Source organism: Bombina bombina, chromosome 3 (assembly GCF_027579735.1).
Source record: "Bombina bombina isolate aBomBom1 chromosome 3, aBomBom1.pri, whole genome shotgun sequence".
Classification (NCBI taxonomy): domain Eukaryota; kingdom Metazoa; phylum Chordata; class Amphibia; order Anura; family Bombinatoridae; genus Bombina; species Bombina bombina.
In genome coordinates, this window is record NC_069501.1 from 1033940299 (window position 1) to 1033958531 (window position 18233).

Below are 18233 nucleotides of genomic sequence, written 5' to 3' on the forward strand. Positions count from 1 at the left end.
TACCGGCCTGGAGTGGGTTCAGAGAACCACGTACTAGATTTTATCTATAGCAAAATTGTGGTTGTAATCTTTCTGTGGCCTGGGGTTTCACCGTGTTCATATTGGCTTTTATAATTCCACTACATAAGATGTTAGAGATGATAGAGATATCCTAATTAGCCTTCCATTAAACCAAATTTACCAATATATGTTTTCCTTGCATGTTATTGCAGTGTACCAATAGGAATATAATTAAGCAAAATGTAATATCCAAGCTTTAAGAGGTTTACATGTTACCTTCTAGGGATATCTGCAGCAACTAGGCTTATCCTCACTTTATTTGTGTAACCCATACTTAGTTTGACACTAGAGATTTCTCTTATAACAATTACAACTTCTCAAGTCAATAGAAAAAAAGAAAGAAAAAAGAAAAAAAAAAAAGGTCATGTGATCGGGGGGCTGTCAGAAAAGGCATAGATCAGAGGTGAAAAGTAAAAACCATGTTGGCTGTGCAAAACTGGGGAATGGGTAATAAAAGGGATTATCTATCTTTTTAAACAAAATGTTTTGGAGTTAAATGTACATTAGATTTTTCTTTGTATAAATGTTTTGTAGATGATCCATTTATATAGCCCATCTGGGAGTGTTTTTGTAAATATGTATAATGTTGCTTATTGTTAAATAACATTGTGCTGATTTTCAGACTCCTAACCAGGGCCCAATGTTTTAGATGTATACAGACTCCTGGTTGTGTAATGAGTCTTTTCATATACAGGGGAGGGTCTGCTCTTCCTGCTTTCCAATCCCTTTTCACTGGGTGTCCCAGCCTAACCCCATCAACAGTGCTTAACTGGGAGCTTCTAAGTAGGTTTATACTGGATTGTTAGATCAGTATCTGTGCATATTCCTCTTTATAGTAGTGTCTATTACATGCAGTTAAATATAAAATGGTGTATACAGTTCCTTAAATTTACGTTTATCAATTTTATAATATTGCAAAGTATTACACTACCCGGCTACTACATAGTGCCAACCAGCTGTCAAACCTTTCTGTGGGAACCCTGGTTATTTACACAATATAACATGTATTAATATGTATTGGGTTTACTGGTACAATAGGCCACTAAACACACACTGCTAAATAACTGTGCAGTAAAACATTTCCCATGCACCGTACATCGTACCTGCTGAGCAATCTGAGAGATTTGTGCTGCTTGCAGTACTGAAGCGGAGATTGTCTGAGTGGGTTCTGAACTATTCTTGGAGACTTCTTCCATAATAACCTAAGAGAAAAAGAATACTGTTTAAAGTTTTGGGTAACAAAATAGCAAATTTAAAAAAAAAAATATGTGATATCTTTTCAAAAGTTTTCTTCAAGGCCAACAAAGCAATTTATTATGAAAGATTAACGAATGCAAATCTGACAAAAACACATTTATTGTTCATTTAAAGGGATACGAAACCCAAAAAACATCTTTTGTAATTCATACAAAGCATACAATTTTTAAAAAAAATTGTCAGTTACTTCTATTGCCAAATTGCTTCAATCCAATGGTATTCTTTGCTCACCATTGCATGACGGGAAATAGTGCTGCCATCTAGCGCTTTTGTAAATGGATAACCTTCTTGCAAAACTGCTGCCATATAGTGCTCAAGATATATGCATGATGCTGAGCTTATGTCCGTGCTTTTCAACAATCGATACAGAGAGAACAAAGAAAATGTGATAATAGAAGTAGATTAGAGAGCTGTTTAAAACTGCATGTCCTATCTGAATTACGGAGAGAAAAAAAAATTTGATTTAATGTATCTTTACTGTGTTTAGTATAGGGCTTGACAAATTCCAAGAATCATGTTTTTAACCCCTTAATGACCGACAACGTACGTCCTTAAATAAAAAAAATACAGTTAATGACCAAGGACGTACGTTGTCCGTCTTGGAAAGCGGTGGAAGCTTCCAGCCGCTTTCCGGTAATTGCAGTGATGCCTCGATATCGAGGCATCCTACAATAACCTCTCTTACCCTTCCGGTGCAGAGAGAGCCACTCTGTGGCCCTCTCTGCACGGACATTGATGGCCGGTATCGTTGGTGGGTGGGAGCCGGTCATCGATGGTTTCTATTAGTAAGAGGGGGGCGAGGTCGCCTGGGGCGTGCACAGGAAGGGTGCGGGTGGGAACCGCTACACTACAGAAAAAAAACAATTGTGTTATAAGTGGGAGAAAGGGGGGAGGGAATGCTTAAAAAAAAAAATATATATCTAAGGGATCTGGGAGGGAAAGCTACACTACAGAAAAAAAAAATTAGGTCTTTTTCAAACTTTTTTTAGTTGATGAAGTTTCAAATGACCAACAACATACTGAATTATCCTTCTCTGATGGTGTTTTTTCTCATTCAGAATTTTATTCATCAGATATTGACACTAACAAATCTACTTTTATTTTTATTAGAGTACATTTGTTCTTTGTTGAAGAGGTGTTGATTATTTTGGATATTGAGGTAACTAGTTCTTTTTCAAGACTAGCTAGCATTTTATTTCTGCTTATTTAATCTTCTGTGTTTTCAGAGGTTTTTTTCCAGTCCCTGATACTAGGGAATGGAATAGGCTGAGAATTTTCTTTTATTCCTTCTTCAAGGGTTTTTTAATTATATTCTTTGCCGGCAGTTAATTTCAGTTTTGAGGGTTCCCCAATTTATTGGGGCTCTCTCTACTCCTGCTAAATATGCTATTGTTTCTATAGCAAAATAGTATTTATTTTCCTTTAGTTGGTTATATCTTATTTAAGGAAAATTATTTATTTTCAGGTACTTTTCTTGGACCTGTGATTTATTTGGATGATGTTGCAATTGCTTCATTTTTCTGTTGGGATACTTTAAGATCAAGTATCGGATTATGATTTATTTAGCATTGTTAAAAGGGACAAAATCTACTGCTCATTTGAAGTTCAGACTAGGTGCTGTTGCATTGTCTTGCATTTGTTGATTATGCAAGTCCAGTGTGTTGACTGGTCCTTTAACTTTATTAACATGCTAATAATTTCATTTGTGTTTTCATTTTATTGAATATTTTTGCAAATGAAGTATTTTTCTATGTCTTTAGCTGTTTTAGCTAGAAGAATTTAGTGATTTCTAAAAAATCCATATTTCTTTTTTTCCCCAAGATAAATCAATTATTTGGTTCATAATTGGATTCAATTCTTAACTGTTACTCTGGGCTTCAAGATTGAGTTCTAAGACTAAAACTTTAAGCTCATATTAGTGTTGTTCTTACTAAGGAACGAAATCCTAAATTCTTACCCAAGTAACATGTTTTTGTTTGGAAGTTTTTTAGTTCAAAATCCGCTCCCTAAATTTGCATGTATGTGCCGTATTCCAGCTTGGCTGGTAAGGGGCAGGTTAAGACTTTTTTGAAATTTGTTTGAATCTTATTCTGTACCCAAAATCTAAGAAATTTGGACCGAATAGAACCAGAGTAAAACCGTCTGTGAGGTCTTTTTTTTCTCTATTATATTCCAGCTATTCCAGTAAGGCTAACACTTTCCTTAAGTGTGTTTCAGTCCTATATATTTTGTTTTTTGATGAAGCACGGCTGATCACCCGTTGGGGATTAAGCGCTGCTCAGACCTGGAGTTTTCTGGGGTATTTATTCCAGTTCCATTTTTAGGAAATGGGTTTGGGGTTTTATTCAAGACTATTCATTGTTCTGAAGATAGAAAATCTTTCTGAATTGTCATATAAATATACCATCTTTTAGAATGGTGTTTATATAGTCTATTTTGCCTTTTTTGGTCAGTGATGCATTATATGTTTACAATAGATTAGAGCTGCAACAACTAATAGTCATAATCGATAATAATTGATTATGAAAATAGTCGTCAACGAATCTCATAATCGATTAGTTGGTTTTTCAACCTTTATAAGTATATATTCGTTATTTTTAGAGCGGACTAGATATTTCCCATTGCATATAGATATTCAAGATATTTTTATGTTAGAATGAAGTCAAGGGTTACTTTGAGAGGCCCCTTGCCAAGGTAGAAAACACTTAGCATTGGTGAAGAGCTAACAAAGATAAATATCCCACTTTGGTGAAATTGGCAAAACCCTACTTATACACCTAAACAGCCTTTTCTCTGCTGCAGGAGATATAGCTGCAAATAGAGAACTAGCCTTAACCAGAAGCATGTGGACATGTTGAGATTTTTGCATTTCAATGTAAAGTTTCTGAAAGAGTGAATAACAGAATGTTATTAACAGTGATAGCCTAACTCTTTCTAGTTCTACCTCTTTTCAAACAGTTTGCGGTTTTGTTTTGTTTAATTATAAAACTGTGCTCTGCTGCTTAAAATTTGATTTAACAGTTGTGTTAAGTTTTAGTCTGAAGTTTATATTTGTAACTCATTATGTGGATTTTATTTAAAACATAGAAAACTTTTATTGATTCTCTTTTTATCCGATTAGTCGATTAATCGAAAAAAATAATCTGCCGATTAATCGTTAGTTGCAGCCCTACAATAGATGCATATCTTTTTGAGATTCTCTTTTTTGACAAGCATTACCAATTTGTTGCTTTTCCTTCTGGTCTAGCGACAGTTCTAAGAATCTTTTCAAGGTTCTCAGTGTTCCTTATTTGGACAGTCTCGTGGTACTGGCTCAGTCTTTTCGTTCTGCGGAATCTCATACGATTCAACTTTGTTTCTTCAAGACATGGTTAGAGGATCTTTTTATCAAAAGCTTCTTGATTCCTCACACAAGGGTCACCTTTTTTAGGTTTCTAGATAGTCTGTGTCAATGTCTTTGTCTCTAACAGACAAGTGACAATTTTATTGGGTTCCGTCTGTCGGAACCTTCAGGTCTCTATTATTTCCTTCAGTTGCTATATATGCATGGAAGTTTTAGGTCTCATGGCTGCTGCATTGGATTCGATTCCCTTTGCTCATTTCATAGGAAACCTTTCCAGTTTTTTTATGCTGAATAATGGTGCAGGGATTCTAGGATATCACTTTTTATATCTTTGAATCCTAATGTTTAACTATCTTTGATTCGGTGGTTAAGATCACCATCATTTAGTTCTACAGGTCTCTTCGGTTCTTTCAACCTGGACCATGATCTCTACAGATGAGTCTTTTAGGTTGGGAGGCTGTCTGAGGATCTCTGTCAGCACAAGGGGTTTGGAAATCTCAGGAGGCGAGATTACCATTTGATATTTTGGAACTCTGTGCATTCTCAGAGTTCTTCAGTTTGGTTTCTTTTTTAAGAAGAGACGTTTATTGTTTTTTTCAGACAATGTCACAACTGTGGCGTATGTCAATTATCAGGGTGGGACTATCAGTCCTTAGGCTGTGACAGAAGTATCTCGGATATTTGCTTGGGTTAAATCCAGCTCCTATCTAAATTCTGTTGTCTTTTTCCCAGGTATAGACATTGGGAAGCGGATTATCTCTGTCAATCAAGCTTTACATCCGGGAGAATGGTCTCTTTACCCAGATAAGTTTTCAATTTTTCAGATGTGAGGGCTTCCAGAAATAGATCTGTTGGCATCTCATCTAAACAAGGAACTTCCCAGGGGCCTATTCAGGTCCAGGGATCCTCAGGCGGAAGTAGTGTATGCATTTACACTTCCTTGGAATTATCATTCTGCCTATATTTTTTCATCTCTGGTTCTTCTTTTAAGAGTGATTTTCAAAATCATCAGAGAGCAATCTGTGGTGTGGCTGGTGGCTCTAGCATGGCCACACAGGTTTTGGTATATGGTTCTTGATCGGATGTGCAGTTGCCGATCTTGGTTACTTCCATTAAGGCCAGACCTTATATCTTAACATTCATTTTTTTCCATCAGGAATTCAAATTATTAATTTGATGGTATGAAAATTTAACGCTTAGTACTTAGTCATAGAAGTTTCTCTGACTCAGTGATTAATACTATGTTGCAGGCTCGTAAATCTATGTCTAGTAGGATTTATTATAGAGTTTGGAAGATTTACATCTCATGATGCTCTTCTTATGAATTCTCTTGGCATTCTTTTAGAATTCCTAGGATTTTATAGTTTTTGACTGCATGTTCCTTGAAAGGACAAATCTCTGCTTTTCCTGTGCCGTTTCACAGTAAGAATTGCTAAATCTTTCTAATATTCATTGTTTTGTTCAGGCTTTGGTTCGTATCAAGCCTGTCATTTAAGCCAATTTCTCCTCCTTGGAGTCTTATTTTGGTTCTGAAGGCTTTACAGGCTCTTCTGTTTGAACATATGCTTTCTTTGGACATTACTTTCATGGAAAGTATTGTTCTTTTTAGACATCTCTTCAGCTAGAACGTTTTTTTGAATTATCTGTTCTTTCTTGTGAATCTCCTTTTTCCGATTTTTCATCAGGATAAGGTGGTTTTTGCTGTCCTCAATTAAATTTTTTACCTTAAGTTGTGAATTCTATCAACATTGGTAGAGGAATTATTATCCCTTCCTTGTGTCCTAATCCCAAGAATTCTTTGGTAAGATTCTTACATTTTTTTGGATGTGGTAAGAGTTTTGAAAATATGTTGAAGCTACTCAGATTTCAGACTGACTTCTAGTCTATTTGTTATCTTTTCTGGTTTTAGGAAAGGTCAGAAGGCTTCTGCCATTTCTTTGGCATCTTGGTTAAGTTTTGATTCATTATGCTTATTTGGAGTTGGGTTAATCCCCGCCTCAGAGGATTACGGCCTCATTCTACTAGGTCAGTTTTTACTTCCTGGACTTTTAAGAATGAAGTTTCTGTTGATCAGATTTGCAAAGCAATGACTTGGTCTTCTTTGCATACGTTTACTAAATTCTACCATTTTGATGTTTTCTCTTCTTCAGAAGCAGTTTTGGTAGGATGGTACTTCAGGCAGCTGTTTCAGTTTGATTCTTCTGCTTATAATTTCAGTTTTTTTCATTATAAAAAATTAAACTTTTTTGATTTGGGTAGTGGATTAATTTTTCAGCGGAATTGGCTGTCTTTATTTTATCCCTCCCTCTCTAGTGACTCTTGCGTGGAAGTTCCACATCTTGGGTATCTGCTATCCCATACGTCACTAGCTCATGGACTCTTGCTAATTACATGAAAGAAAACATAATTTATGTAAGAACTTGCCTGATAAATTCATTTCTTTCATATTAGCAAGAGTCCATGAGGCCCACCCTTTTTTGTGGTGGTTATGATTTTTTTTATATAAAGCACAATTATTCCAATTCCTTATTTTTGATGCTTTCGCTCCTTCTTATCACCCCACTTCTTGGCTATTCGTTAAACTGATTTGTGGGTGTGGTGAGGGGTGTATTTATAGGCATTTTGAGGTTTGGGAAACTTTGCCCCTCCTGGTAGGAATGTATATCCCATACGTCACTAGCTCATGGACTCTTGCTAATATGAAAGAAATGAATTTATCAGGTAAGTTCTTACATAAATTATGTTATCCTACACAGCAGCATATGTAAATATGCAAAGGAAAAAGAAAAGGAAAAAAAGAGATACATTTTATTTTAGTACTGGCAGACTTTCTGCCAGTACTTAAGATGGCGGGGACAATTGTGGGGTGGGGGAGGGAAGAGCGCCGTTTGGGAGGGATCAGGGGGTGGGATGTGTCAGGTGGGAGGCTGATCTCTACACTAAAGCTAAAATTAACCCTGCAAGCACCCTACAAGCTACCTAATTAACCCCTTCACTGCTAGTCATAATACATGTGTGATGCGCAGCGGCATTTAGCAGCCTTCTAATTACCAAAAAGCAACACCAAAGCCATATATGTCTGCTATTTCTGAAGGGGATCCCAGAGAAGCATTTACAACCATTTGTGCCATAATTGCACAAGCTGTTTGTAAATAATTTCAGTGAGAAACCTAAAGTTTGTGAAAAAGAGAACGATTTTTTTTTATTTGATCACATTTGGCAGAGAAATGGTGGCATGAAATATACCACAATGGGCCTAGATCAATACTTTGGGTTGTCTACTACACTACAGCTAAAATTAACCCAGTGAGAAACCTAAAGTTTGTGAAAAAATTTGTCAAAAAGTGAATGATTTTTTTTATTTGATCGCATTTGGCAGTGAAAGGGTTGCTTGAAACATACCAAAATGGGCCTAGATCAATACTTTGGGATGTCTTTTAAAAAAAAAAAAAAAAAAAAAAAAAAAAAAAAAAATACTGTATATACATGCCAAGGGATATTCAGGTATTCCTGAAAGATATCAGTGTTCAATGTAACTAGCGCTAAATTTAAAAAAAAAAAAAAGTGGTTTGAAAATAGCAAAGTGCTACTTGCAAAAAAAGCAAAGAACATGTAAACATTGGATATTTCTAAACTCAGGACAAAATTTAGAAACTATTTAACATGGGTGTTTTTTGGTGGTAGTAGATGCGCAACAGATTTTGGGGGTCAAAGTTAGAAAAAGTGTGTTCTTTTTCCCATTTTTTCCTCATATTTTATAATTTTTTATAATAAATTATAAGATATGATGAAAATAATGGTATCTGAAATTTGAAAGTCCATTTAATGGCGAGAAAAACGGTATATAATGTGTGGGTACAGTAAATGAGTAAGAGGAAAATTACAGCTAAACACAAACACCGCAAAAATGTAAAAATAGCCTTGGTCCCAAATGGACAGAAAATGAAAAAGTGATCTGGTCACTAAAGGGTTAATATAGTACCACTGGCTTCCTGAGTTTTTGCAGCATTCTACAAATATCTATACATACATTATTCCCAGTAAAAATGTATGGCTGGCACCCAGGTGTCTTGTACATCTGTAAAATTTGATGAAAGGGACATAAAACATAATTCCCTATAAAATATTTAATTTTGTATATGGCAAACAATATTGCAATGCACTTTCATTATTTGCCTACTTTACCTATAAATTAAGTTTGAAAACTATAGTTTTAAGGCCAGATGGAAAAACAATTGATTGATTGATTTGTACACTAATTTACATATGTCTGTTATTGGCCCTCTCAAAGTAGAGAAGTTAAAGGGATATTTGTATTACTATTTTATATATCATAGCTGCTCTATTATTTGCGACTACAAAACTACCAAATTTCAATTTAAAATGATCAAGCTGTTTTTAAGCTATTTAATGTAGACTAAAAGAATCTGGTTTTCAGAAAAGTTCCATTGACTTATACTTTGGATTTTTTGGTAAGTACTACAGCTGACATGGATGAATGTATTTCTATTAAAAAAACTTAAGGGATATGAAACTGCTACTTTAGTGAAAACTAAATATGTGAAATCAAAAGTAAACATAAAAAGAAACAGATTGTGTAAAAAAAAAAAAAAAAAAAAAAAAAAAAAAAAAACCACTAAAAAAAAAAAAAACAACAACTGTAAAAAACTTATTTTGTTGCAAATTGGAGTACTTAGCCCACCCTCGGGAAAATAAGAGATCCCAAATGTTGGAAACAGGTTAGATTCTGCCTCTTCTGGGCATTGGCAAATCTGAAGTTTTATGACATCAAGCTATAAATGCCTTCCTGTAGTGCCCCCAGCCTCCTTGTAGGGCTGTCACAGAAAGAATGGACACTGCACAAATGAAAGTTTAAAAAAAAAAAAAGAAATACAGGGTAAAAGCCGTTTAAAATGAAGAATAATATTTATTGCAATATTTATTGCAATAATTCTATAAGTATAAGCCACTGTTATTGAAACAATGGAACAGACTTTTGTCATGAACTTTTCATGACAGAACAGACTCCATGTTGTTTTTTTTAATTTAAGCCTAACCAGGGCTCAGCTATTATGACATTGTATTTTGTTTTCCTTACTCTTGCTGACTGAGAAGTTTCATATCAATATGTTTTCCATGATTCAAGGTAGTTTACTTGCTTAGGCCCCAGCTAGTCGCTTATTTCTGTAAATACGTGCAATTTATAACCTTGACTGTAGTTAAGGAATGTGGGTGTGGCCTACAGTACGTGGGCCAGACCACTAGGAAGCTGAGAGACAGGATCCGGGAACACCTCCTACAGATAAAGTGGAAGAAAGTGGATCTGCCTCTCTATAAACATTTTAAAGAAGTTCATGGAGGGAACAACGAAAGTTTCAGATATCTGGGAATATGCAAACTAAATAAAGATTGGAGAGGGGAGAACACGGAGGCAAGTCCAAATGGATTTTCCATTTAGATTGCATTTACCCTAAGGGACTCAATGCCAATTTTGAGATCGTCCACCTATTCTGAAATACCCCCAATAAGTTAAAGCTATCCAAAGGGATGTTGCTGAAAGTATAGAAGCATAGATGTGAAACCACCAAAACATATCCCCGACACTATTTTTAAAGATACTGAATCTTCAAATATATATTCTATAATAGAGAAACGGTTGTTAGGGATTGTATAACATCCTTCTCAAAATGTTTATTTACTATGTGCTGACCCTCATTCTTGGTCCCAATCAGGTCCTTAAGAATCAACAAATATTTCTTATCTCAAACACACTGTTTCCCACAACTAGGGATCCACTCTCTATTAGTATTAATTCATATGCCCGAGTTGAGAATCCACATAAGTTCACTAATTGTATCCATCAACTATTTGTATTACAAGGATAGATAGAGATTATATATATATATATATATATATATATATATATATATATATATATATATATATATATATATATATATATATATATATATATATATATATATATATATATATATAAAAATTCAGATATATAAATGATCTCACTCAACTTAACCAATGGTAAATTACATTCACCAATCCAATATATTAGTTGAATCTATAAACAATTTGACATAATATGACAAAAAAAAAAAAATGTGTGGCTGAGTAGTAAGATATGATCATTTGTACATTAGGCTGTCGTTAAATTATTGAGCATATTCATTTGTGAAAGTCTGTATTTTGTAAATCCTGGAGTATACAAGCTTAAAATCGCCCAAAATTCAATTTTATTTGAAGAAGCAATAGTATAAAAATACCCCTATGAAATATCGATATAAAATATTGATAACCAGTCCCTCCTGTTAATATCAGAGAATGACCGAAAAAACATGTTATAACAAAAGTCTACTATGAATACATCAGTTTGGTAATATTATAATTCCTTATCCCAAAATTTTAACATTGTTGACTAATCCGCCCATTCCGATTTGCCCTTTCTAAAAATGGTTCCGCTTGAACCGAGAATGGCCGAAAAAACGTGTTATAACAAAAGTCTACTATGACTATATCAGTTTGGTAATATTATAATTCCTTATCCCAAAATTTTAACATTGTTTACTAATCCGCCTATTCCTATTTGCCCTTTCTAAAAATGGTTCTGTTTGAACCGGAAATGACCCAACCGGAAGTACGGACACCCGGTCTAGCGAAACGGAAGTGCAATGGGGAATTGGCGGGCAATCCGACGCCATCTCAGTTGGTTTGGCGACACAATTTACAGAAACTCCCACTAGTACCAGTATATAAGGTCAGTAATAACAGAGCCTTATTATGTCTTGAAAAAGGCCCTCTAAAGGGCCGAAACGCGTAGACGGACGATCGACAAACGATTTTTGAGGCTTGTTATACTCCCAGGATATAGCCTATTGGGGTGAGTTTGTTTACCAATATTCTGCACCCCATAGGCTATTTGTTTAGTGCACTTTCTATTTTTTCCAGGTCTTTGTCTTAACGGATTAGGATATTGGATCGCCACTAATCCCCAGGATCATTTGCTCCCCTTGGACCCATCTAGGATAATTGGAAATCAGACTCATTTGAAGTTCAGATTTAGTGCTATTGTATTGTCATCATTCATTTGTTACTTATGCAAATCTATTGTATTTACTGGTCATTTAGTAAGAGTTGATTCTGTGTACATAGATTTGCAGGTGAGCAATGGAATTACAGGGACAGTAAAGCACAACTGTGCTCACCTAGCTCCCAATAGAGCATTGCTCTCCTTCAACAAAGGATATCAAGAGCATGAAGCAAATTTAATAAAAGTAAATCTGAAAATTGTATGCTCTATCTAAAATTATGAAAGAAATAAAAAAATGGGTCTATTTTTCAGCTTTGTTTATTTTATAACATTTTTGCTTTGAAGAAGAGGCAAGATATTTCTCCCGACACAAATTCACAGTTTTGAGAACAAAAAAAACCCACAAGATTATGTGATATCTTCTAGACAGAAAAAAAAAAAAAAAAGTCAAAATAATCTGACAAATCTCTGGGAGAGCATGAATGGATTAATGGAATTAAATTTACCAAAAAGTTTAAGCCATGAATATACAGCCTCATAATACATAATTAAAAACTTATCCTTATTTCAGGATGAATAACCTTTGGATTATAATGTACCTTAACCACTTCATGCCGGGGGAGCAAGTGCTTAGATCTGAACAAAGTTCGGATATACACACTTACTGAAATTAAATCACACGCTCGACAATGTGATCATGTGATTTCAAGGCCAGGATCGGATCATGGAGGACTGACTATGCTGCTAGGCACACACCCCAGTCAGATTCTTGCGTGCGTCAAAGTGGGAGGCTGCATGGCGCCATATAAGAGAAGACGTTCTATGCCGTCCTAACTGCGTTAAAGACCAGCGCTGTTAGGATGGCATATTAGGTCCTAACGTGGTGAAGGTGTTAAATAGAAACTACAGATGGATTTTTCATCATAAAGGATTTTTTAAAAACAACTATTTTTTTATTTTTTAATACACTTGAAATTCATGTAGTATACCCGACTTGTTTGCCTATGTCACACAAAGCACAATATTATAACAAATTGATATACATTTTAAATAGTGCAAAGAAAATTAGATCATTTTCATGTGAACAAGAATTTAGGGCTGGACAAACCCAAGCTCTAGGGTTTATGAACCGTGGGTTACTGTCATTATACCATACAACATACCCTCTAGGCCTGGGAACTACATTCTCCAGCACGCTGCAAGATAAGGTGAAGTATTGCTAATACATTTTTGTATATAAACAGTGCAGACATTTGTTTAACGAACTGATATCTGTTAGAACCAAACTTGGGTTTCTAAAATTCAATGAAAATTCAGAAAATGTAAGAAGTAATATTTAGTTAGTGCCTCAGAGTTAGCTGTGCTGAAGTCTAATCAGTCAAGACAACTCTCTGCAGTTCCATACGGAGGAATAACTCTGTAGCATTGCAGCACAGGAGAAGAATGTTGGTTTTCTGAGAGGGCTGTTACACATTAAATAACAATGCACTGCCGCCCTCTTCTGCAGCCAAGTATTTAAAGAGAAATTGTAATGTAAAATATATTTTCCTTTAACACATTCCCAATGATCCATTTTACTTGCTGGAGTGTTTTACATTTATAACAGACACCTTTACCGATCTGGTTTGTTTGAAATTGCTGCTTTTGCCTGTTGAAACCACTGCCTAAACTAAACACTTAAAGGGCCACTAAACCCAAAATCTTTCTTTCATGATTTAGATAGAGAATAGAAATTTAAACAACATTACAATTTACTTGCATTATTTATTTTGCTTCATTATTTAAATATCCTTAGTTGAAGAAAAAGCAATGCACATGGTGAGCCAATCACACGAGGCTTCTATGTGCAGCAACCAATCAGCAGCTAGTGAGCATATCTAGATATGCTTTTCAAAGAATATCAAGAGAATAAAACAAAATTAGATAATATAAGTAAATTAGAAAGATGTTTAAAATTGCATTATCTTTCTAAATCATAAAAGAAAAAATGTGGGTGGCATGTCCCTTTAAATGCAGCATAAACGAAAGTTCTAGAACCAGTTGTTTATAATAGGATTAGACTACTCTTAAGAACTTTTGACCATGACAGCATCTTTATTTTCATCTGAAGCTTAAAGGGGCAATAAACCTAGAAAATAAATATTATATAATTCTGCACATAGTGCAGAACTATATTAGTGCTAGCTTTATGTAACATAATATTGCCGCTGGAATTTTTACTTTTAAAAAAAAAAAAAAAAAAATAGAGGGTTTTTCAGACCCGCCCTCTGTGCTCTACTGAGCGGGTCTGGTTTTCCCTCTGAGTGCATCTGTCTAGACACAGCACGGCCCAATCGCGCCATTACACTCAATATAGCTCGCTCCTGCTCGGACAGCAGGAGCGAGCTACATTGAGTGTAATGGCGCGATCGGGCCAGGCTGTGACTAGACAGCTGCCCAGATGCGCTCAGAGTGAAAACCAGACCCACTCAGAGCGCAGATGGCGGGTCTGAAAAACCCTCTTTTTTAATAAACATTCAAGCTGCAATATTATGTTACATAAAGCTAGCAGTAATATAATGTTATATAATTCTACATTATGTGCAGAATTGTATAACATTATTTTCTAGGTTTACTGCCCCTTTAAAGGACTTTAAATTTTCAGTCAAAGTCTAATTGATACATTAGATGAACGTAATATAAATATGTATCATCTGCTCAAATGTTTCATTCAAAACATTATTATATATAGTTACTGTCATTATACACTCATGAAGTGTAGTGGATGCCTGGAATTATCATCCAGCAGAGGTAGTGGAATATCCCAGCATTTCCAGGGTTAACCTGAATTGTTTTGGGGGTTTTGGGAGGGGTTTTGTGTGCGTGCGTGCGCGCAACATTCTGTGTCTGTTTCTAGCCCTCTTTGTCTGTGCAAAGGCGTAAGATTCTTTGATCACAAATGATGCTGTGCATATTGCTAAGTCTGCTTTTGTGAGCAAGGAGGGCTGTCTTTGCTGGACAAAGGAAAAGGCTCAGGTATATAGTTGAATGCTAGCCCCAGATTCAATTAGAACTTCACTCGGTTTTATTTGAACATCATCAGAAGTTCCCACTGGCCTACTGTAAGCTTATCAGTGATACTTGTGTAAGTGTAGGTTGTGTTTCGTTTAAGTCCCATTTTATTTGAAGAACTATTTTGCTTTTTGGATGGCCTTTGTTAATATAACTTTGCACTGTGTAACATTTATTTGTCTTGTTGCCATTAAAAATATTGATAATCTAATCCTGTCTTTGGGCTCTAGTATCTAAATTCACAAACTCCTAGAGAAACAAGGTTGCAATCATGTTGCCAAACTGTTACTGGTGGTTATTGGCAACATTTGCAGCATTTTTAGGATTAGGTAGGATTTGGGGGTTAATTTGGCGTCACTTTATGCCCTTGTAGGAGTATAGGGATAAGGTTACACAATGCTAGGTGCTATTATCCACTTCATGCCCAAACTCTTCCCACAGTCACAGCATGTCGGTTTATCTTTCTGTACACATAGACTGGTGCGGATGGCAGTGTTAAACTGTGCATATTCCAGTACCATTGACTTAAATGCTAATGCATTGTATGTTCATGCATCAGTACCCAGGTAGCCCTCAGTGATAGGACCTGTATAATGAATATCACAGAGCACTTATAAATCATTAAAAATTAATTTTAACTTGTAATAAATATTGGGGGGAAATTAATAGAAGCTAACTGATTTTTTATTCATTTGAAAACATTTTTATTGCTGCACAAAAAGTGGGTTTACTAGATCTTTAAAAATAAAATTACAGGAAAGGAGAACAAAATAATTAAGTATAGCAAAAATGTTTTTCTACATGTAATTAAACAATTTAAATATATTGGTGTTTAATGCCCATTTAAATAAGAAAAAGCTGTTTACATAAAAAGGTGAAACTAACAGGAAGGGTATGATTGTATGCAAATGAATCCTGGGAATTTACTGCTCAATGGCCGATAGTGACAACTCCCAATGGGGGAAAAAAAAGTTGGTTTATTTAGCAAAGGAACATCCATTTAAATGTAAAATATTTTATTTTAGAATGAACAGAGAAAACTGAGTAACAAGTCTCTTTATTTTAGTGAGTTACATAACACCGACATAAATTAAATATATATATTAAAAACAAAAAATATATATTTCATGCAAAACAAATCTTGGTACACTGCAAATAGTCTCAGATCCCTGGTCAGTGTCAGGAGTCCCAAATTAGCAGAACATAAATAATAAAGCTGATCGTCACAGCCATCTAATGAAGTATTTAGATAGCACAGGGAGCTGCAACATAAAGTAATATTTTCCAGACTTCCCTGGCAGCTAAGGTGCTAGACTACTTCTAATCAAAGGCAGCAAATAAGTTAGTACCGATAATATATAACAGTGCATCTAAATGCCCCATGAGGCAGCTTCAAACACATACAAACAATACAGGAGATCAAAGCCTGCAGCTGTGTGACGTGCAGAAGGTGATGGGCCCCATCACTACAGTATCAAGAGGAAGTGCCAGTGTCTCAGTACTGACTTACAACATCTCCCAATGGCTAACACACAGAATAAGACGAGTAAGCAGACAACGTTGCTGTTGCCCAGCTCTGTCACTGGCTGTTGTACTTTAATTACCTGCGTCCTCTGAACTCACAGAACAGAAATCCGCTCCAGCCAATCACCGGGGTGAACGTCGCGGGTCCCCCGGGGAGTCACCTCCTATCGGGATCCCGTCACAGGAAGAGACGCTCACAATATGAAACGCGGAGAGAGATGCTAAACACAGCGTGACGGTGTACAGAGGGGACAAGACAACCTCATCAGCAAAAAGGGGACACCCAATGCGACGTCCACTAGGCCTCTACCTGACGTCAGCGTACTCGATGACGTCACTGCGAGGGTGACGTGCTGTTAGGGAAAGGCGGGAGTCAGTTCCTCTTCCGGGTTTTTTTTCCCTGATAAAAAGAGAGGAGGGTGGGGGGAGAGAACAGTTAGGTATTGTAAAGCAAGTTAATTCGTTAGAGATTAGTGTCTGATTCCCCCTCTATAATTAGCAGAATGGTATGGTCCGAGCTAATTTTTCAATGTAATACAGTAATATATGTTCAGATCTATTGAAAAACGTGTAGCACGTCCGATGACTCTAATTGTTTTGCAGTAGAAGTACATACCCCTAAAAGGCAGTGTAGTATAGTATATATATCACGTCATTTGCTGTGGACTATTATAAACAAATAAAAAATGAATGCAGGTGTTTTATTATTGTTGCATTAGAAACAAATATAAAATGAGCGTATTATTATTAGTGTTGCTTGCTTATAGATTAAACTCATAGTTAAAGAAATTAAACCCAAAGCGCTAGCAATGCACTAATGGGACTTAAAGGGACATTAAACCCATTTTTTTTTATTGCATTATTCAGATAGAGAATACAATTTTAAACAACATTCCAATTTACTTTTATTATCTAATTTGCTTCATTAATTTGATATCCTTTGTTGAAACAAATAGCATTGCACATGGGTGAGTCAATCACACAAGGCATCTATGTGCAGCTACTAGGGTTGCCAGCTGTCCGGTATTTGACCGGACAGTCCGGTATTTTCAGTTGCTGCCCGGTAATAGAAATACAAAAAAACAAGCCTCTCTAAGACAGTCACACTGTCTGTACTTTCAATTTTTTTATTTTATTCCTCCGATAAAAAGTTCCCTCCCAGAGTTCCACTACCAGCCTGTGTCCCACTCCCAACCAGAAGTCCGGCACCCAATCTAGCCTGTTAGTTGGCTGCTATTAGCTCAGCTAAAGCCGGACTCCTGGTGGGCACAACCGCGCAGCTTGCACTGACTGAGAGTCTGTCGGACGGACGTCACATGATCACGCCGTGCACGTGACATCACGTCATTGAGAAGTCCGGGCTGTGCTGTTAGCTGGCTGCTGAGTGCTTCTGAGTCTGCATGCCGTTCACTCAGTCAGCAGCAATCTGTCACTTCACTGTGTGTGACACTGACCGGGTAAAATCTGGTGACTGACCGACCAATCTAGTCAAGTACACAATGAGGTATGTGGCATGGTTGTCTCTCAGACCAGTTTGTTAAGATTTAATATCACCCACAAAAAAAGTAATTTTATATATATATATATATATAATATATATATATATATTATATATAATAAATATTATATATATATATATATGATAAATATTATATATATATATATTATATGTATATATATATTATATAAATATATATATAATATATGTATATATATTATATAAATATATATATAATATATATATATATTATATAAATATTATATATATATATATACACACATATATAATAATATATAAAATGTCACCTCAAACTCCCCACCTCCCGGCCACCTGGCAACCCTAGCAGCTACCAATCAGCAGCTACGGAGCCTATCTAGATATGCTTTTCAGCAAAGGATATCAAGAGAATGACACAAATTAGATAATAGAAGTAAAATAGAAAGTCGTTTAAAATT

The 18233-nt window shown here is 35.6% G+C and overlaps 1 protein-coding gene across 1 annotated transcript in view; it reads right to left on the bottom strand.

The window, feature by feature from the left end:
* Positions 1-16614, bottom strand: part of ATF1 (activating transcription factor 1) — a 75083-nt gene extending 58469 nt beyond the window's left edge. Inside the window, exons 1-2 of the mRNA XM_053708236.1 lie at positions 16358-16614; positions 1164-1262 (exon numbers count right to left, since the gene is read on the bottom strand). Of these exons, the coding sequence (XP_053564211.1) occupies positions 1164-1256 (93 nt within the window). The 5' untranslated portion in view covers positions 1257-1262; positions 16358-16614. The remainder of the gene's footprint in view (positions 1-1163; positions 1263-16357) is intronic.
* Positions 16615-18233: the final 1619 nt, after the last annotated feature.